The 22,161-nt window shown below is 32.8% G+C and overlaps 2 protein-coding genes across 4 annotated transcripts in view; one reads left to right on the top strand and one right to left on the bottom strand.

Annotated features, from left to right (window-relative positions):
• Window positions 1-6,374, bottom strand: part of LOC133665355 (C-C chemokine receptor type 3-like) — a 22,580-nt gene extending 16,206 nt beyond the window's left edge. The window contains exons 1-2 of the mRNA XM_062070637.1: window positions 6,357-6,374; window positions 692-829 (exon numbers count right to left, since the gene is read on the bottom strand). The gene's annotated coding sequence lies outside the window, so the exon portion shown is untranslated. The remainder of the gene's footprint in view (window positions 1-691; window positions 830-6,356) is intronic.
• On the top strand, window positions 5,987-22,161 carry LOC133665356 (cytochrome c oxidase assembly factor 1 homolog). Of its 3 annotated transcripts, none has more exons than XM_062070640.1 (6): window positions 5,987-6,066; window positions 6,706-6,811; window positions 8,204-8,355; window positions 8,413-8,489; window positions 18,325-18,408; window positions 21,817-22,118. In XM_062070640.1, the coding sequence occupies exons 2-6, from the start codon at window positions 6,718-6,720 to the stop codon at window positions 21,842-21,844; spliced, it is 435 nt and encodes a 144-aa protein (XP_061926624.1). In that variant the 5' UTR covers window positions 5,987-6,066; window positions 6,706-6,717; the 3' UTR covers window positions 21,845-22,118. The 3 variants fall into 3 exon arrangements, with proteins under 3 accessions (XP_061926624.1, XP_061926625.1, XP_061926623.1); XM_062070641.1 differs by having other exon boundaries at window positions 6,015-6,066; window positions 6,703-6,811; window positions 21,817-22,161; XM_062070639.1 differs by having other exon boundaries at window positions 6,017-6,066; window positions 6,710-6,811; window positions 21,817-22,161.

Genomic DNA, 22,161 nt, shown 5'->3' with positions numbered 1-22,161 from the left:
TAAATGTTATTATTGCTTTTAATATTTTCAGGGTTATTATTATTATTATTACTATTATTAATTTTTCCCATTATTATTATTATGATTATAATTATTGCTTCTATTATTATCACGGTTATTATTATTATTATTAAGAGTATTATTATTATTATTACTATTTTTATTATTATTACTTGTATTAGTATCACCATTATTATTATGATTATAATTATTATTATTGCTTTTAATTATTAATTGTTTATTACCATTATAATTATTATTACTATTACTATTATTATTATTATAATTATGATAATTATTATGATGATGATTATGATGATTGTAATGAACATTTTCATCAACCAAACAAACTTTGAGTGTCAGAAGACAAAAATAAACACCTCAAATATTCTTAGTATACATATTATATATGTATACTAATCATATTTGATTATAAAACAATCATATTTGATCATAAACAATCATATTTGATTATAAAACAATCATATTTGATTATAGAACAATCATATTTGATTATAAAACAATCATATTTGATCATAAACAATCATATTTGATTATAAAACAATCATATTTGATTATAGAACAATCATATTTGATTATAAAACAATCATATTTGATCATAAAAAATCATATTTGATTATAAAACAATCATATTTGATTATTAAACGATCATATTTGATCATAAACTCACCAAAGTCTTTAGTGTGGAAGGAAGACGAGACGACGACTGATGGACAACAACCTCCTCACTCTCTAGACCACGCCCACTCCTCACGCTCTAGACCACGCCCACTCCTCACTCTCTAGACCACGCCCACTCCTCCAATCTCTGTAAGTGTGTGTGTGCGTGAAAGAGGAAGTGTACTTATTTGGCATGTAGTCAATCCTGCTGAGAGACAATATGTTTTTGGCATTCTAAGTCATGACATATGGCAAGTAAGAGGTGGCTAAGAATGGGAGTAGACTAGTACAGCTTGAAGTCCTCTAAAAAGCACCAAGAATACTCCATGTGACCTGAATATTAGTATAAGTATAAATATAGTAGAAGTATTAGCCATAGTGCTAACACAGAGGAACTACTTTTTAGTGTCACCATGATCACAGGGAGCTACCTAAAAACTACTTGTGAGCTTCAGTACAACTTCTGTACAACTAAGGTAAAACCTGGATGATACTCGGGTAAAACCTGGGTAATACTTGGGTAAAACCTGGGTAATTCTTGGGTAAAACCTGGGTAATACTTGGGTAATACTGAAACCTGGGTAAAACCTGGGTAATACTTGGGTGATACTGAAACCTGGGTAAAACCTGGGTAATACTTAGGTACGACATGGTTAATATTTAAACCTGGGTAATACTTGGGTAATACTTAAACCTGGGTAAAACCTGGGTAATACTTGGTTAATACTTAAACCTGGGTAATACTTGGGTATGGCATGGGTAATATTTAAACCTGGGTAATACTTGGTTAACACTTAAACCTGGGTAAAACCTGGGTAATAATTGGGTACGACATGGGTCATATTTAAACCTGGGTAATTTTTGGTTAATACTTAAACCTGGGTAATACTTAGGTAACACTTAAACCTGGGTAAAACCTGGGTAATACTTGGGTACGACATGGGTAATATTTAAACCTGGGTAATTCTTGGTTAATACTTAAACCTGGGTAATACTTGGGTAACACTTAAACCTGGGTAAAACCTGGGTAATACTTGGGTACGACATGGGTAATATTTAAACCTGGGTAATTCTTGGTTAATACTTAAACCTGGGTAATACTTGGGTACGACATGGGTAATATTTAAACCTGGGTAATTCTTGGTTAATACTTAAACCTGGGTAATACTTGGGTAACACTTAAACCTGGGTAAAACCTGGGTAATACTTGGGTACGACATGGGTAATATTTAAACCTGGGTAATTCTTGGTTAATACTTAAACCTGGGTAATACTTGGGTAATACTGAAACCTGGGTAAAACCTGGGTAATACTTGGGTAATACTGAAACCTGGGTAATACTTGGGTACTATATGGGTAATATTTAAACCTGGGTAATACTTGGTTAACACTTAAACCTGGGTAAAACATGGGTAATACTTGGGTAATACTTAAACCTGGGTAAAACCTGGGTAATACTTGGTTAATACTTAAATTCGGGTAAAACCTGGGTAAGACCTGGGTAATACTTGGATAATACTTCAACTTGGGTAAAACCTGAAAAATTGGGTACTACTTAAATAGTATGAGTGAAATATTTGGGTAATACTTGTGTAAAACCTACATGTGGGTAATACTTGGGTAATACTGAAACCTGGGTAATACTTGGGTACGACATGGGTAATATTTAAACCTGGGTAGTACTTGGGTAATACTGAAACCTGGGTAAAACCTGGGTAATACTTGGGTAATACTGAAACCTGCGTAAAACCTGGGTAATATTTAGTAACACTTAAACCTGGGTATTAAACTTAGGTAAAACTTGGGTAAAACCTGGGTAATACTTGCGTAATACTTAAACCTGGGTAGAACATGGGTAAAACCTGGGTAATACTTGTATAATACTTAAACTTGGGTAAAATCTGAAAAATTGGGTACTACTTAAATAATATGATCGAAATATTTGGGTAATACTTGTGTAAAACCTACATGTGGGTAATACTTGGGTAATACTGAAACCTGGGTAATACTTGTTTACGACATGGGTAATATTTAAACCTGGGTAATACTTGGTTAATACTTAAACCTGTGTAAAACCTGGGTAATACTTGGGTAATACTGAAACCTAGGTAAAACCTGGGTAATACTTGCATAATACTGAAACCTGGGTAATACTTGGGTACTACATGGGTAATATTTAAACCTGGGTGATACTTGGTTAACACTTAAACCTGGGTAAAACATGGGTAATACTTGGTTAACACTTAAACCTGGGTAAAACCTGGGTAATACTTGGTTAGAACTTAAACCCGGGTAAAACCTAGGTAAGACCTGGGTAATACTTAGTAACACTTAAACATGGGTATTAAACTTGGGTAAAACCTGGGTAATACTTGGGTAATACTTAAAGCTGGGTAGAACACGGGTAAAACCTGGGTAATACTTGGATAATACTTCAACTTGGGTAAAACCTGAAAAATTGGGTACTACTTAAATAATACTTGTGAAATATTTGGGTAATACTTGAGTAAAAGTAAAATGTGGGTAATACTTGGGTAATACTGAAACCTGGGTAAAACATGGGTAATACCTCAATAATACTTGGGTAATACTTAAACCCAGATACTTAAACCTGGGTATTATACTTGGGTAATACTTAAACCTGGGTAGAACACGGGTAAAACCTGGGTAATACTCAGTAATACTTAAACCTGGGTAATACTTGGAGAATACTTAAACCTGGGTAAAACCTGAAAAATTGGGTACTACTTAAATAATACTTGTGAAATATGTGTGTAATACTTGAGTAAAAGTGAAATGTGGGTAATACTTGGGTAATACTGAAACCTGGGTAAAAGCTGGGCAATACTTGAGTAAAAGGTAAATGTGGGTAAGATTTGGGTAATACTTAAACCTAGGTAAAAGCTGGGTAATACTTGAGTAAAAGGTAAATGTGGGTAATACTTGGGTAATACTTAAACCTGTGTAAAAGCTGGGTAATACTTGAGTAAAAGGTAAATGTGGGTAATACTTGGGTAATACTTAAACCTGGGTAAAAGCTGGGTAATACTTGAGTAAAAGTGAAATGTGGGTAAGACTTGGGTAATACTTAAACCTGGGTAAAAGCTGGGTAATACTTGAGTAAAAGGTAAATGTGGGTAATATTTGGGTAATACTTAAACCTGGGTAAAAGCTGGGTAATACTTGAGTAAAAGGTAAATGTGGGTAAGATTTGGGTAATACTTAAACCTGGATAAAACCTGGGTAATACTTGAGTAAAAGGTAAATGTGGGTAAGATTTGGGTAATACTTAAACCTGGGTAAAAGCTGGGTAATACTTGAGTAAAAGGTAAATGTGGGTAATACTTGGGTAATACTTAAACTTGGGTAAAAGCTGGGTAATACTTGAGTAAAAGTGAAATGTGGGTAATACTTGGGTAATACTTAAACCTGGGTAAAAGCTGGGTAATACTTGAGTAAAAGGTAAATGTGGGTAAGATTTGGGTAATACTTAAACCTGGGTAAAAGCTGGGCAATACTTGAGTAAAAGGTAAATGTGGGTAAGATTTGGGTAATACTTAAACCTAGGTAAAAGCTGGGTAATACTTGAGTAAAAGGTAAATGTGGGTAAGACTTGGGTAATACTTAAACCTGGGTAAAAGCTGGGCAATACTTGAGTAAAAGGTAAATGTGGGTAAGATTTGGGTAATACTTAAACCTAGGTAAAAGCTGGGTAATACTTGAGTAAAAGGTAAATGTGGGTAATACTTGGGTAATACTTAAACCTGGGTAAAAGCTGGGTAATACTTGAGTAAAAGGTAAATGTGGGTAATACTTGGGTAATACTTAAACCTGGGTAAAAGCTGGGTAATACTTGAGTAAAAGTGAAATGTGGGTAAGACTTGGGTAATACTTAAACCTGGGTAAAAGCTGGGTAATACTTGAGTAAAAGGTAAATGTGGGTAAGATTTGGGTAATACTTAAACCTGGGTAAAAGCTGGGTAATACTTGAGTAAAAGGTAAATGTGGGTAAGATTTGGGTAATACTTAAACCTGGGTAAAAGCTGGGTAATACTTGAGTAAAAGGTAAATGTGGGTAAGATTTGGGTAATACTTAAACCTGGATAAAACCTGGGTAATACTTGAGTAAAAGGTAAATGTGGGTAAGATTTGGGTAATACTTAAACCTGGGTAAAAGCTGGGTAATACTTGAGTAAAAGGTAAATGTGGGTAATACTTGGGTAATACTTAAACCTGGGTAAAAGCTGGGTAATACTTGAGTAAAAGGTAAATGTGGGTAAGTGTGTGTAGAACTTGGCTAAGTCTATGGACTCTTCCTAAAATGTATTCAGCGCTAAATTCTTCTCTTCTTTCAAGCTAGCTTAGCAATTAGCATGTCTGCTCCGGCTTGTTCATACTGGGTGTGTAACATACTACTACTACTACTACTTCTAATAATACTACTACTACTACTACTAATAATAATAATAATAATAATACTATTACTACTACTAATACTACTACTACTAATAATAATACTATTACTACTACTACTAATAATAATAATAATATTAAAAATACTACTACTACTAATACTACTATTACTACTACTACTACTAATACTATTACTACTGCTACTAATAATAATAATAATACAACTACTACTACTACTAATAATAATAATACTAATACTGCTGCTGCTACTACTACTAATACTACTACTACTAAAACTACTAATAATAATAATACTACAACTACTAATACTACTATTACCAATAATAATAATAATACTAGTACCACTATTACTACTTCTACTACTACTACTATTACTACTACTACTAATACTACTAATACTACTACTAATAATACTACTACTACTATTACTACTACTACTTTTACTACTACTACTAATAATAATAATACCACTACTACTACTACTAATAATAATGATACTACTAATACTGCTGCTGCTACTGCTAATAATACTACTACTACTACTACTAATAATAATAATAATACAACTACTAATACTACTACTACCAATAATAATAATAATAATAATAAAACTACTACTACTACTACTACTACTAATACTACTACTACTACTATTACTACTACTACTACTAATAATAATAATAATAATAATAATAATAATAATAATAATAATACTATTACTACTTCTACTACTACTACTACTAATAATAATAATAATAATAATAATGTGAGTCGTTGTAATAGTTAGGTAAATAAACAAATATGGCGGGCTGTAAATTAGTGCCTTCGTGAAAAACAGTACCCGCCCACCCCTGACACGGACCGGCACACTGTAAAATCAAATTGAGCGCACCCCAAATGTGACGTTTACGGAAGTAGTGGAAACTGACTCGTCCCCGCGAGGAATGACCGGTAAATGTCCATTTATACATGCTACATGTATATTTATGTATTTTATACATCATAGTTGCATATGTATGTATTTTATACATGCTACTTGTATATGTATGTCTTTTATTTGGCGAGGTAAATAAGACAAATCAAGTGAATGTCCCTCAGGCGTGCAACAGCGTGTAATATGTTAGTAAGTCATACAAACAAACTGGGGTCTATTTTATATAGTTTTATGGTTACGGACATTTATTACATCGACTACACTCGGGCTGATATTGTAAACATGACGCTATTATTTCAACAAATACCTTTTTGTAGAGACTTTACGTTTTCGTTCAGCAGCCAATGGCTGCGAGGAACACTGCGATGCGGAGCGTGACTGCGAATAAGAAGCCCTGTGATTGGTTGGAGGATTGTAAACAGGAAGTGACAACCCTGTTGAATTTGTACATTGAAATAACTAACAAAATAAAACCCTTTCAGCACAATTCAGTACTTGACAAGAAGTTGAGCAATTTATATATATATGTATATGTGTATTTATATGTGTTTATGTATGTATATATGTATATATATCTAAATGTATATATAAATATTTGCATATATATATATATTTATATATATATATATTTATATATTTGTTGTCTGTGTGAGGAGGCAGGTTTGAAGATGAGGATTCCCACCAGCAAACTGCAGCAACTGGCCATCTTCACCACCTTAGTGACAGGAGGCGGAGTCAGCACCATGTACTACCTGATGCAGAGTGAGTACTACCATGTACTACCATGTACTACGACTATAACTTCACTGCAGGCTTGATGGCCGCACTTTAAAAAAACAGCTCCACTATGAGCAAGATTAAAAGACAGTAGCGTAGTAGGCCCACATATTCATTAAAAACAAGGCGGAGGTGTTATTTACTGTGACATTACAATGTGTTTGAAAATGGGAACATAAAACACTGTACTTTAATCAAGTACTGCGTACCGTGCCACCTATTGACAATCACTGCTCTCCAGCACAGGTGTCAAACGCTCATAAATATCGTACACATCCACCTTTTACGGTTAAATGCATATAAATTGAAATGGAAAAAAAGTCTACGTCTGTTTTTTTAGGGTAAAATTCTGTTGACTGAGCTTCCATTCAAATCTACGGCTGTTGTTTTTGGGTGTGTCACAGTACACAGAAAAACATTTGAATTAGGATAAAAAACTAGCAGCTCGGTCACCAAAATGTTACCGTAAAAAAAAGCGGTAGACTTTTTTTTTCATTTGAAAGTAATATGCTGTAAAACACTGTACTTTTACTGTCTGACTGAGTGCGTTTGCTTGATCAATGAAATGTTGGACACAAACTGTATATTTTACAGTAAAATAACAGCGTTTTATTGTAAAATCTACAGTTGTTGTTTTTACGGTGTATTACTGTAAATTAAAAAAAACACTAGCTCATTTTTTTAATGTTAAAAAAGTGGCAGCTCAGTTGCCAAAATGATAAAAAAACACTGGTAGTGTTTTTCCACTGACAGTAATATGTTGCCAGACACTATATTTCATAGCACAGTTCTGGAGAGTTGCCAGTTTTGTACTGTAAAATCTCCAGAAGAGTTTTTGAAGTGTACATCAAATGAGTATAATAATGAAATACATATATTATTGTTACGAGTCCTCCGTGAAAAGGCACTTTCAGTAAGTGGATAATAAAAAACAATAATAATTCATAGGTAAAGTGTGTCAAAGCGAGGTATTACCGCAATATATTGCTGGTCTTGTCATCCTGGTGTGGACATGAGGACGACTGGGTGGTGTGAAGGGATCCGAGGTGAGGAATCGTTGAACACAAGCTTTATTACATCAAGCGAGCCTCACTTTCCGGGTGCTGCAGCCAACCTGGAGGAGATGTTAGCCAAATGAGAATCTCTCTCTGCGAGGACATGTTTGCCTTAAATACCTTCCAGGTAGTCTTCTTGGTTGTAGGACGTGTGCCAGGGCAAAGCCCAGTTGCTAAGACATCCGTCCGGATCTGTACTCCTGTCTGTGGGGGCTCCTCAACTTATAAGACATGTACATGCTAGCATTTACAGATACTTCTTTATGTTTTTGACGGGAAGTAGAAGTACTTTTCAGTGACCAGCCTTCCCGTTGTTACAAAGAGAAATTTGCAGAGTCGGACTACCACACGCTGGCTGTGCAGAAGTTGGAAGCGTGCACGGTTGCCATGGAGAGTTTGGGCGCGCCGCCGCTAAAAGTCCACAACATCCACCTGAGTGACCGAGACAACCGAGTGGATCATCACAGCGCCCAGGTACTTCCAGGACTGACATTTTAAATCTCCACACTCTTACTGCGGACATGTTTGCAGATGAAGATCCCAGTGAGCGGCTCCAGAACTGGAGGTTATTTATACACCACTTCATCCAGGGAGCCTGGAAACAACAGGTGCCACCAACACTTCCCACCTTTTTACTAGGGTCACCTTTTTTAGCAGTAGTGGTGGCTTGACTGTTTTTCTAGAAGTTTCTGTTTTTTATATCTTTTAGAAGTAGCTCTTTTTTCACCACATTTCCATCCATCCATCCATTTTCTACCGCTTGTCCCTTTCGGGGTCGCGGGGGGTGCTGGAGCCTATCCCAGCTGCATTCGGGCGGAAGGCCACAGACAACATTCACACACTATGACCACATTTGACTAATATATAGTAGTAGTTGTAGTAGTTTATAAACTACTACAAAAAAAAGTAGACTCACCACTACTGCTAAAAAAAAATAGAAAAACAGCTACCTCTGAAAGAAATAAAAACAGACACTTCTAAAATGATCAAACAAAAAACTGCCACATTTAAAAAACAGCAACCACTAAAAAAATACAAAATTCCCCAAAAAAAGTGACAATACTAAAAAAATAAACTATTTTTTTTCCCAAAACAATTGTCACTTATAAAATAAATAAACTATGACCACATTATTTTATTAGTGACAATTGTTTAGAAAAAAAAAAAAGTTTATTTTTTTAGTAGTGGCAGTTTTTTGGGTATTTTGTATTTTTTTAGCCACCAATAAAAAACAGCAACTACTATTTAAAAAAACAAACAATTGTCACTAATAAAATAACAGTCACTATTAAAATGTTATCAAAGAACAGCTACTTTTAAAATATATATAAAAAAACAGAAACTACTACAAAAAAATGTAGACCCACCACTACTGCTAAAAAAAATACAAAAACAGCTACCTCTAAAAGAAATAAAAACAGACACTTCTAAAATGATCAAACAAAAAACTGCCACATTTAAAAAACAGCAACCACTTAAAAAATACAAAATACCCGAAAAACTGCCACTACTACAAAAATTAACTATTTTTTTTCCCAAAACAATTGTCACTAATAAAATAAATAAACTATGACCACATTATTTTATTAGTGACAGTTGTTTAGAAAAAAAAAAAAGTTTATTTTTTTAGTAGTGGCAGTTTTTTGGGTATTTTGTATTTTTTTAGCCACCAATGAAAAACAGCAACTACTATTTAAAAAAAAACAACAATTGTCACTAATAAAATAAATAACAGTCACTATTAAAATGTTATCAAAGAACAGCTACTTTTAAAATATATATAAAAAAACAGAAACTACTACAAAAAAAGTAGACTCACCACTACTGCTAAAAAAAAATACAAAAACAGCTACCTCTAAAAGAAATAAAAACAGACACTTCTAAAATGATCAAACAAAAAACTGCCACATTTAAAAAACAGCAACCACTAAAAAAATACAAAATTCCCCCAAAAAGCTGCCACTACTAAAAAAATAAACTATTTTTTCCCCCAAAACAATTGTCACTAATAAAATAAATAAACTATGACCACATTATTTTATTAGTGACAGTTGTTTAGAAAAAAAAAAAAAGTTAATTTTTTTAGTAGTGGCAGTTTTTTGGGTATTTTGTATTTTTTTAGCCACCAATAAAAAACAGCAACTACTATTTAAAAAAAACAACAATTGTCACTAATAAAATAAATAACAGTCACTATTAAAATGTTATCAAAGAACAGCTACTTTTAAAATATATATAAAAAAACAGAAACTACTACAAAAAAATGTAGACTCACCACTACTGCTAAAAAAAAAATACAAAAAAAGCTACCTCTGAAAGAAATAAAAACAGACACTTCTAAAATGATCAAACAAAAAACTGCCACATTTAAAAAACAGCAACCACTAAAAAAATACAAAATTCCCCAAAAAAACTGCCACTATTAAAAAAATAAACTATTTTTTTTCCCAAAACAATTGTCACTAATAAAATAAATAAACTATGACCACATTATTTTATTAGTGACAGTTGTTTAGAAAAAAAAAAAGTTTATTTTTTTAGTAGTGGCAGTTTTTTTGGGTATTTTGTATTTTTTTAGCCACCAATAAAAAACAGCAACTACTATTTAAAAAAACAAAACAATTGTCACTAATAAAATAAATAACAGTCACTATTAAAATGTTATCAAAGAACAGCTACTTTTAAAATATATATAAAAAAACAGAAACTACTACAAAAAAATGTAGACCCACCACTACTGCTAAAAAAAATACAAAAACAGCTACCTCTGAAAGAAATAAAAACAGACACTTCTAAAATGATCAAACAAAAAACTGCCACATTTAAAAAAACAGCAACCACTAAAAAAATACAAAATTCCCCCCAAAAAACTGCCACTACTAAAAAAATAAACTATTTTTTTCCCCAAAACAATTGTCACTAATAAAATAAATAAACTATGACCACATTATTTTATTAGTGACAATTGTTTTGGGGGAAAAAATAGTTAATTTTTTTAGTAGTGGCAGTTTTTTGGGTATTTTGTATTTTTTTAGCCACCAATAAAAAACAGCAACTACTATTTAAAAAAACAAAAACAATTGTCACTAATAAAATAAATAAACTATGACCACATTATTTTATTAGTGACAGTTGTTTAGAAAAAAAAATAGTTTATTTTCTTAGTAGTGGCAGTTTTTTGGGTATTTTGTATTTTTTTAGCCACCAATAAAAAACAGCAACTACTGTTTAAAAAAACAAAAACAATTGTCACTAATAAAATAAATAAACTATGACCACATTATTTTATTAGTGACAGTTGTTTAGAAAAAAAAAAAGTTTATTTTATTAGTAGTGGCAGTTTTTTGGGTATTTTGTATTTTTTTAGCCACCAATAAAAAACAGCCACTACTATTTAAAAAACCAAAACAATTGTCACTAATAAAATAAATAAGAGTCACTATTAAAATGTTATCAAAGAACAGCTACTTTTAAAATATATATAAAAAAACAGAAACTACTACAAAAAAATGTATACCCACCACTACTGCTAAAAAAAATACAAAAACAGCTACCTCTAAAAGAAATAAAAACAGACACTTCTAAAATGATCAAACAAAAAACTGCCACATTTAAAAAACAGCAACCACTCAAAAAATACAAAATTCCCCCAAAAAACTGCCACCACTAAAAAAATAAACTATTTTTTTCCCCAAAACAATTGTCATTAATAAAATAAATAAACTATGACCACATTATTTTATTAGTGACAGTTGTTTAGAAAAAAAAAAAGTTTATTTTTTTAGTGGTGGCAGTTTTTTGGGTATTTTGTATTTTTTTAGCCACCAATAAAAAACAGCAACTACTATTTAAAAAAAACAACAATTGTCACTAATAAAATAAATAACAGTCACTATTAAAATGTTATCAAATAACAGCTACTTTTAAAATATATATAAAAAAACAAACTACTACAAAAAATGTAGACCCACCACTACTGCTAAAAAAAAATACAAAAAAAGCTATCTCTAAAAGAAATAAAAACAGACACTTCTAAAATGATCAAACAAAAAACTGCCACGTTTAAAAAACAGCAACCACTCAAAAAATACAAAATTCCCCCAAAAAACTGCCACCACTAAAAAAATAAACTATTTTTTTTCCCAAAACAATTGTCATTAATAAAATAAATAAACTATGACCACATTATTTTATTAGTGACAGTTGTTTAGAAAAAAAAAAAGTTTATTTTTTTAGTAGTGGCAGTTTTTTGGGTATTTTGTATTTTTTTAGCCACCAATAAAAAACAGCAACTACTATTAAAAAAAACAAAACAATTGTCACTAATAAAATAAATAACAGTCGCTATTAAAATGTTATCAAAGAACAGCTACTTTTAAAATATATCTAAAAAAACAAACTACTACAAAAAATGTAGACCCACCACTACTGCTAAAAAAAAATACAAAAAAAGCTATCTCTAAAAGAAATAAAAACAGACACTTCTAAAATGATCAAACAAAAAACTGCCACATTTAAAAAACAGCAACCACTCAAAAAATACAAAATTCCCCCAAAAAACTGCCACCACTAAAAAAATAAACTATTTTTTTTCCCAAAACAATTCTCATTAATAAAATAAATAAACTATGACCACATTATTTTATTAGTGACAGTTGTTTAGAAAAAAAAAAAAGTTTATTTTTTTAGTGGTGGCAGTTTTTTTGGGTATTTTGTATTTTTTTTAGCCACCAATAAAAAAAATTGGTGGCTGTTATTAAAATGTTATCAAATAACAGCTACTTTTAAAATATATATAAAAAAACAGAAACTACTACAAAAAAATGTAGACCCACCACTACTGCTAAAAAAAAATACAAAAACAGCTACCTCTGAAAGAAATAAAAACAGACACTTCTAAAATGATCAAACAAAAAACTGCCACATTTAAAAAACAGCAACCACTAAAAAAATACAAAATTCCCCCCAAAAACTGCCACTACTAAAAAAATAAACTTTTTTTTCCCAAAACAATTGTCACTAATAAAATAAATAAACTATGACCACATTATTTTATTAGTGACAATTGTTTTGGGAAAAACAATAGTTAATTTTTTTAGTAGTGGCAGTTTTTTGGGTATTTTGTATTTTTTTTAGCCACCAATAAAAAACAGCAACTACTATTTAAAAAACAAAACAATTGTCACTAATAAAATAAATAACAGTCACTATTAAAATGTTATCAAAGAACAGCTACTTTTAAAATATATATAAAAAAACAGAAACTACTACCAAAAATGTAGACCCACCACTACTGCTAAAAAAAATACAAAAACAGCTACCTCTAAAATAAATAAAAACAGACACTTCTAAAATGATCAAACAAAAAACTGCCACATTTAAAAAACAGCAACCACTCAAAAAATACAAAATTCCCCCATAAAACTGCCACTACTAAAAAAATTAACTTTTTTTTTCCCCAAAACAATTGTCACTAATAAAATAAATAAACTATGACCACATTATTTTATTAGTGACAGTTGTTTAGAAAAAAAAAAAGTTTATTTTTTTTAGTAGTGGCAGTTTTTTGGGTATTTTGTATTTTTTTAGCCACCAATAAAAAACAGCAACTACTATTTAAAAATAAAAACAATTGTCACTAATAAAATAACAGTCACTATTAAAATGTTATCAAAGAACAGCTACTTTTAAAATATATATAAAAAAACAGAAACTACTACAAAAAAATGTAGACCCACCACTACTGCTAAAAAAAAATACAAAAACAGCCACCTCTGAAAGAAATAAAAACAGACACTTCTAAAATGATCAAACAAAAAACTGCCACACTTAAAAAACAGCAACCACTAAAAAAATACAAAATTCCCCCCAAAAACTGCCACTACTAAAAAAATTAACTATTTTTTTTCCCCAAAACAATTGTCACTAATAAAATAAATAAACTATGACCACATTATTTTATTAGTGACAGTTGTTTAGAAAAAAAAAAAGGTAATTTTTTTAGTAGTGGCAGTTTTTTGGGTATTTTGTATTTTTTTAGCCACCAATAAAAAACAGCAACTACTATTTTTAAAAAAACAACAATTGTCACTAATAAAATAAATAACAGTCACTATTAAAATGTTATCAAATAACAGCTACTTTTAAAATATATATATAAAAAAAGAAACTACTACAAAAAAATGTAGACCCACCACTACTGCTAAAAAAAAATACAAAAACAGCTACCTCTGAAAGAAATAAAAACAGACACTTCTAAAATGATCAAACAAAAAACTGCCACATTTAAAAAACAGCAACCACTAAAAAAATACAAAATTCCCCCCAAAGAACTGCCACTACTAAAAAAATTAACTATCGGCCGTTGTGTCCTTGGGCAAGACACTTCACCCTTTGCCTCTGATGGCTGCTGGTTAGCGCCTTTCATGGCAGCTCCCGCCATCAGTGTGTGAATGTGTGTGTGAATGGGTGAATGTGGAAATACTGTCAAAGCGCTTTGAGTACCTTGAAGGTAGAAAAAGCGCTATACAAGTATAACCCATTTATCATTATTTATTTATTTATTTTTTTCCCCAAAACAATTGTCACGAATAAAATAAATAAACTATGACCACATTATTTTATTAGTGACAATTGTTTAGAAAAAAAAAATAGTTAATTTTTTTAGTAGTGGCAGTTTTTTGGGTATTTTGTATTTTTTTAGCCACCAATAAAAAACAGCAACTACTATTTAAAAAAAACAAAACAATTGTCACTAATAAAATAAATAACAGTCACTATTAAAATGTTATCAAAAAACAGCTACTTTTAAAATATATATAAAAAAACAGAAACCACTACTGCTAAAAAAAATACAAAAAAAGCTACCTCTAAAAGAAATAAAAACAGACACTTCTAAAATGATCAAACAAAAAACTGCCACATTTAAAAAAACAGCAACCACTAAAAAAATACAAAATTCCCCCCAAAAAACTGCCACTACTAAAAAAATTAACTATTTTTTTCCCCAAAACAATTGTCACTAATAAAATAAATAAACTATGACCACATTATTTTATTAGTGACAATTGTTTAGAAAAAAAAAAGTTTATTTTTTTAGTAGTGGCAGTTTTTTGGGTATTTTGTATTTTTTTAGCCACCAATAAAAACAGCAACTACTATTTAAAAAAAAAAACAATTGTCACTAATAAAATAAATAACAGTCACTATTAAAATGTTATCAAAGAACAGCTACTTTGAAAATATATATAAAAAAACAGAAACTACTACAAAAAAATGTAGACCCACCACTACTGCTAAAAAAAATAGAAAAACAGCTACCTCTGAAAGAAATAAAAACAGACACTTCTAAAATGATCAAACAAAAAACTGCCACATTTAAAAAACAGCAACCACTAAAAAAATACAAAATTCCCCCCAAAAAACTGCCACTACTAAAAAAATAAACTATTTTTTTCCCCAAAACTATTGTCACTAATAAAATAAATAAACTATGACCACATTATTTTATTAGTGACAATTGTTTTGGGAAAAAAAATAGTTAATTTTTTTAGTAGTGGCAGTTTTTTGGGTATTTTGTATTTTTTTAGCCACCAATAAAAAACAGCAACTCCTATTTAAAAAAACAAAACAATTGTCACTAATAAAATAACAGTCACTATTAAAATGTTATCAAAGAACAGCTACTTTTAAAATATATATAAAAAAACAGAAACTACTACAAAAAAATGTAGACCCACCACTACTGCTAAAAAAAATACAAAAACAGCTACCTCTAAAATAAATAAAAACAGACACTTCTAAAATGATCAAACAAAAAACTGCCACATTTAAAAAACAGCAACCACTAAAAAAATACAAAATTCCCCCAAAAAACTGCCACTACTAAAAAAATTAACTATTTTTTTTCCCAAAACAATTGTCACTAATAAAATAAATAAACTATGACCACATTATTTTATTAGTGACAGTTGTTTAGAAAAAAAAATAGTTTATTTTTTTAGTAGTGGAAGTTTTTTGGGTATTTTGTATTTTTTTAGCCACCAATAAAAAACAGCAACTACTATTTAAAAAAAAAAACAATTGTCACTAATAAAATAACAGTCACTATTAAAATGTTATCAAAGAACAGCTACTTTTAAAATATATATAAAAAACAGAAACTACTACAAAAAAATGTAGACCCACCACTACTGCTAAAAAAAAATACAAAAACAGCTACCTCTGAAAGAAATAAAAACAGACACTTCTAAAATGATCAAACAAAAAACTGCCACATTTAAAAAACAGCAACCACTAAAAAAATACAAAATTCCCCCCCAAAACTGCCACTACTAAAAAATAAACTATTTTTTTCCCCAAAACAATTGTCACTAATAAAATAAATAAACTATGACCACATTATTTTATTAGTGACAGTTGTTTAGAAAAAAAAAAAGTTTATTTTTTTAGTAGTGGCAGTTTTTTGGGTATTTTGTATTTTTTTAGCCACCAATAAAAAACAGCAACTACTATTTAAAAAAAAAAAAAAAATTGTCACTAATAAAATAAATAACAGTCACTATTAAAATGTTATCAAAGAACAGCTACTTTTAAAATATATATAAAAAAACAGAAACTACTACAAAAAAATGTAGACCCACCACTACTGCTAAAAAAAAATACAAAAACAGCTACCTCTGAAAGAAATAAAAACAGACACTTCTAAAATGATCAAACAAAAAACTGCCACATTTAAAAAACAGCAACCACTAAAAAAATACAAAATTCCCCCCAAAAACTGCCACTACTAAAAAAATAAACTATTTTTTTCCCCAAAACAATTGTCACTAATAAAATAAATAAACTATGACCACATTATTTTATTAGTGACAGTTGTTTAGAAAAAAAAAAGTTTATTTTTTTAGTAGTGGCAGTTTTTTGGGTATTTTGTATTTTTTTAGCCACCAATAAAAAACAACAACTACTATTTAAAAAAAAAAAAAATTGTCACTAATAAAATAAATAACAGTCACTATTAAAATGTTATCAAAGAACAGCTACTTTTAAAATATATATAAAAAAACAGAAACTACTACAAAAAAATGTAGACCCACCACTACTGCTAAAAAAAAATATAAAAACTGCTACCTCTGAAAGAAATAAAAACAGACACTTCTAAAATGATCAAACAAAAAACTGCCCTATTAAAAAAATAAACTATTTTTTTTCCCAAAACAATTGTCACTAATAAAATAAATAAACTATGACCACATTATTTTATTAGTGACAGTTGTTTAGAAAAAAAAAAAGTTTATTTTTTTAGTAGTGGCAGTTTTTTGGGTATTTTGTATTTTTTTAGCCACCAATAAAAAACAGCAACTACTATTTAAAAACAACAAGAATTGTCACTAATAAAATAACAGTCACTATTAAAATGTTATCAAAGAACAGCTACTTTTAAAATATATATAAAAAAACAGAAACTACTACAAAAAAATGTAGACCCACTACTACTGCTAAAAAAATACAAAAACAGCTACCTCTAAAAGAAATAAAAACAGACACTTCTAAAATGATCAAACAAAAAACTGCCACATTTAAAAAACAGCAACCACTAAAAAAATACAAAATTCCCCAAAAAACTGCCACTACTAAAAAAATAAACTATTTTTTTTCCCAAAACAATTGTCACTAATAAAATAAATAAACTATGACCACATTATTTTATTAGTGACAGTTTAGAAAAAAAAATAGTTAATTTTTTTAGTAGTGGCAGTTTTTTGGGTATTTTGTATTTTTTAAGTGGTTGCTGTTTTTTAAATGTGGCAGTTTTTTGTTTGATCATTTTAGAAGTGTCTGTTTTTATTTCTTTCAGAGGTAGCTGTTTTTGTATTTTTTTTAGCAGTAGTGGTGGGTCTACATTTTTTTGTAGTAGTTTCTGTTTTTTTATATATATTTTAAAAGTAGCTGTTCTTTGATAACATTTTAATAGTGACTGTTATTTATTTTATTAGTGACAATTGTTTTTTTTTAAAAATAGTAGTTGCTGTTTTTTATTGGTGGCGATTTGTTTTGATAATTTTTTTTGTAGGAGCTAATTTTTTTATTTATTTTATTAGTGGCTGTTTTTCTATGTTTTTAGTTATGAATCTTTTATTTATTTTTGGTAGTAGCTACTTTTATCTTAATTTTTTATTTTATTAATGTTTTTTTTTTTTAGTAGTAGCTTTCTTTTTATATTATTTTATTGTTGTAGTAGTGGCTGTTTTAAACTAGTGCTGCTTGTATAAATAAGTCAACCTTCTTAGCTGGACTTTCTACAATCAGAAGAATAACAACAGTCTGATGCTACAAACCACTTGAAGCTTGCTCGTTAGTGCTCATTAGTGCTCGTTAGTGCTCATTAGTGCTCGTTAGTGTTCATTATTCATCATTATTGCTGGTTATGACTTATTATTGCAGATGGCGAGTTAAGATGGCGGTGCTCAGGCTGAAAGAAGGTGACATCATCGACCTAACGAGCACACACACTGACGACCATGTGAAGTAAGTCAATTAGCACTAGCTAAACATGCTACACTACACACTGTAGCAGGATATGCTAACTGGTGGGATGTTTATATCTTCCCTTTACATCAACAACTTTAGTTTAGACTTGTTCCTCTCTAATTGAGTTAGTCTACTTGTCCTAGTCCTGTTCTCTGTCTCCCTCTAGTGGTGTTCTTAGATCTGCTCTCTGTCTCCCTCTAGTGGTGTTCTTAGATCTGTTCTGTCTCCCTCTAGTGGTGTTCTTAGATCTGTTCTCTGTCTCCCTCTAGTGGTGTTCCTAGATCTGTTCTCTGTCTCCCTCCAGTGGTGTTCTTAGATCTGTTCTCTGTCTCCCTCTAGTGGTGTTCTTAGATCTGTTCTGTCTCCCTCTAGTGGTGTTCTTAGATCTGTTCTCTGTCTCCCTCCAGTGGTGTTCTTAGATCTGCTCTCTGTCTCCCTCTAGTGGTGTTCTTAGAACTGTTCTCCGTCTCCCTCTAGTGGTGTTCTTAGATCTGCTCTCTGTCTCCCTCTAGTGGTGTTCTTAGATCTGTTCTCTGTCTCCCTCTAGTGGTGTTCTTAGATCTGTTCTCTGTCTCCCTCTAGTGGTGTTCTTAGATCTGTTCTCTGTCTCCCTCTAGTGGTGTTCTTAGATCTGCTCTCTGTCTCCCTCTAGTGGTGTTCTTAGATCTGCTCTCTGTCTCCCTCTAGTGGTGTTCTTAGATCTGCTCTCTGTCTCCCTCCGGTGGTGTTCTTAGATCTGCTCTCTGTCTCCCTCCAGTGGTGTTCTTAGATCTGTTCTCTGTCTCCCTCTAGTGGTGTTCTTAGATCTGTTCTGTCTCCCTCTAGTGGTGTTCTTAGATCTGTTCTCTGTCTCCCTCTAGTGGTGTTCTTAGATCTGTTCTCTGTCTCCCTCTAGTGGTGTTCTTAGATCTGTTCTCTGTCTCCCTCTAGTGGTGTTCTTAGATCTGTTCTCTGTCTCCCTCTAGTGGTGTTCTTAGATCTGTTCTCTGTCTCCCTCTAGTGGTGTGCTTAGATCTGTTCTCTGTCTCCCTCTAGTGGTGTTCTTAGATCTGTTCTCTGTCTCCCTCTAGTGGTGTTCTTAGATCTGTTCTGTCTCCCTCTAGTGGTGTTATTAGATCTGTTCTCTGTCTCCCTCCAGTGGTGTTCTTAGATCTGCTCTCTGTCTCCCTCTAGTGGTGTTCTTAGATCTGTTCTCTGTCTCCCTCTAGTGGTGTTCTTAGATCTGTTCTCTGTCTCCCTCTAGTGGTGTTCTTAGATCTGCTCTCTGTCTCCCTCTAGTGGTGTGCTTAGATCTGTTCTCTGTCTCCCTCTAGTGGTGTTCTTAGATCTGTTCTCTGTCTCCCTCTAGTGGTGTTCTTAGATCTGTTCTCTGTCTCCCTCCAGTGGTGTTCTTAGATCTGCTCTCTGTCTCCCTCTAGTGGTGTTCTTAGATCTGTTCTCTGTCTCCCTCTAGTGGTGTTCTTAGATCTGTTCTGTGTTCTTAGATCTGCTCTCTGTCTCCCTCTAGTGGTGTTCTTAGATCTGTTCTCTGTCTCCCTCTAGTGGTGTTCTTAGATCTGTTCTCTGTCTCCCTCTAGTGGTGTTCTTAGATCTGTTCTCTGTCTCCCTCTAGTGGTGTTCTTAGATCTGCTCTCTGTCTCCCTCTAGTGGTGTTCTTAGATCTGCTCTCTGTCTCCCTCTAGTGGTGTTCTTAGATCTGCTCTCTGTCTCCCTCCGGTGGTGTTCTTAGATCTGTTCTCTGTCTCCCTCTAGTGGTGTTCTTAGATCTGTTCTGTCTCCCTCTAGTGGTGTTCTTAGATCTGTTCTCTGTCTCCCTCTAGTGGTGTTCTTAGATCTGTTCTCTGTCTCCCTCTAGTGGTGTTCTTAGATCTGTTCTCTGTCTCCCTCTAGTGGTGTTCTTAGATCTGTTCTCTGTCTCCCTCTAGTGGTGTTCTTAGATCTGTTCTCTGTCTCCCTCTAGTGGTGTGCTTAGATCTGCTCTCTGTCTCCCTCTAGTGGTGTTCTTAGATCTGCTCTCTGTCTCCCTCCGGTGGTGTTCTTAGATCTGTTCTCTGTCTCCCTCTAGTGGTGTTCTTAGATCTGTTCTGTCTCCCTCTAGTGGTGTTCTTAGATCTGTTCTCTGTCTCCCTCTAGTGGTGTTCTTAGATCTGTTCTCTGTCTCCCTCTAGTGGTGTTCTTAGATCTGTTCTCTGTCTCCCTCTAGTGGTGTTCTTAGATCTGTTCTCTGTCTCCCTCTAGTGGTGTTCTTAGATCTGTTCTCTGTCTCCCTCTAGTGGTGTGCTTAGATCTGTTCTCTGTCTCCCTCTAGTGGTGTTCTTAGATCTGTTCTCTGTCTCCCTCTAGTGGTGTTCTTAGATCTGTTCTGTCTCCCTCTAGTGGTGTTATTAGATCTGTTCTCTGTCTCCCTCCAGTGGTGTTCTTAGATCTGCTCTCTGTCTCCCTCTAGTGGTGTTCTTAGATCTGTTCTCTGTCTCCCTCTAGTGGTGTTCTTAGATCTGTTCTCTGTCTCCCTCTAGTGGTGTTCTTAGATCTGCTCTCTGTCTCCCTCTAGTGGTGTGCTTAGATCTGTTCTCTGTCTCCCTCCAGTGGTGTTCTTAGATCTGTTCTCTGTCTCCCTCTAGTGGTGTTCTTAGATCTGTTCTGTCTCCCTCTAGTGGTGTTCTTAGATCTGTTCTCTGTCTCCCTCTAGTGGTGTTCTTAGATCTGTTCTCTGTCTCCCTCTAGTGGTGTTCTTAGATCTGTTCTGTGTTCTTAGATCTGTTCTCTGTCTCCCTCTAGTGGTGTGCTTAGATCTGTTCTCTGTCTCCCTCTAGTGGTGTTCTTAGATCTGTTCTCTGTCTCCCTCTAGTGGTGTTCTTAGATCTGTTCTGTCTCCCTCTAGTGGTGTTCTTAGATCTGTTCTCTGTCTCCCTCTAGTGGTGTTCTTAGATCTGTTCTCTGTCTCCCTCTAGTGGTGTTCTTAGATCTGTTCTCTGTCTCCCGCTAGTGGTGTTCTTAGATCTGTTCTCTGTCTCCCTTAGTGGTGTTCTTAGATCTGTTCTCTGTCTCCCTCTAGTGGTGTTCTTAGATCTGTTCTCTGTCTCCCTCTAGTGGTGTGCTTAGATTTGTTCTCTGTCTCCCTCTAGTGGTGTTCTTAGAACTGTTCTCCGTCTCCCTCTAGTGGTGTTCTTAGATCTGCTCTCTGTCTCCCTCTAGTGGTGTTCTTAGATCTGTTCTCTGTCTCCCTCTAGTGGTGTTCTTAGATCTGTTCTCTGTCTCCCTCTAGTGGTGTTCTTAGATCTGCTCTCTGTCTCCCTCTAGTGGTGTTCTTAGATCTGTTCTCTGTCTCCCTCTAGTGGTGTTCTTAGATCTGCTCTCTGTCTCCCTCTAGTGGTGTTCTTAGATCTGTTCTCTGTCTCCCTCTAGTGGTGTGACGCAGGAAGGCTTCAGATAGTGGCAACCACACCTCTGATGTCTCTGACTACACATCAGACCACCTCCTGACTTACAAAGTATCATCTTACTTTGTTTTGTGCTCCAGTTCCTTCGGCCTTCCTCCTGGTTAGTATTTTGTCTGGTGGTTTTCCTCCCAGTGCTACCATTAAAGACTCTCTTCAAACGTAATACCAGCCTCTGCTTTGGGGTACAATCTGCGACCAGAGGGTACCAGATGGACCCATCTGAAGCAGACTTCTTAAAGGGGTCCTCCACAACCAGTCAGGAGTAGAGTCTGGCTCAGCTCGGAGCAAACTTCCACAGCTGGTGTTCCTG

Source organism: Entelurus aequoreus, linkage group LG14 (genome assembly GCF_033978785.1).
Source record: "Entelurus aequoreus isolate RoL-2023_Sb linkage group LG14, RoL_Eaeq_v1.1, whole genome shotgun sequence".
Taxonomy (NCBI): Eukaryota; Metazoa; Chordata; class Actinopteri; order Syngnathiformes; family Syngnathidae; genus Entelurus; species Entelurus aequoreus.
This window is presented reverse-complemented; position numbering and strand designations above follow the sequence as displayed.

What these genes read in the sequence shown, in the direction of transcription:
- LOC133665356 (XM_062070639.1), top strand. An exon ending in TGGATCATCACAGCGCCCAG is followed by an intron (nt 8,356 to 8,412) that starts GTACTTCCAGGA and finishes ACATGTTTGCAG; the next exon opens with ATGAAGATCCCAGTGAGCGG. An exon ending in CACACTGACGACCATGTGAA is followed by an intron (nt 18,409 to 21,816) that starts GTAAGTCAATTA and finishes GTCTCCCTCTAG; the next exon opens with TGGTGTGACGCAGGAAGGCT.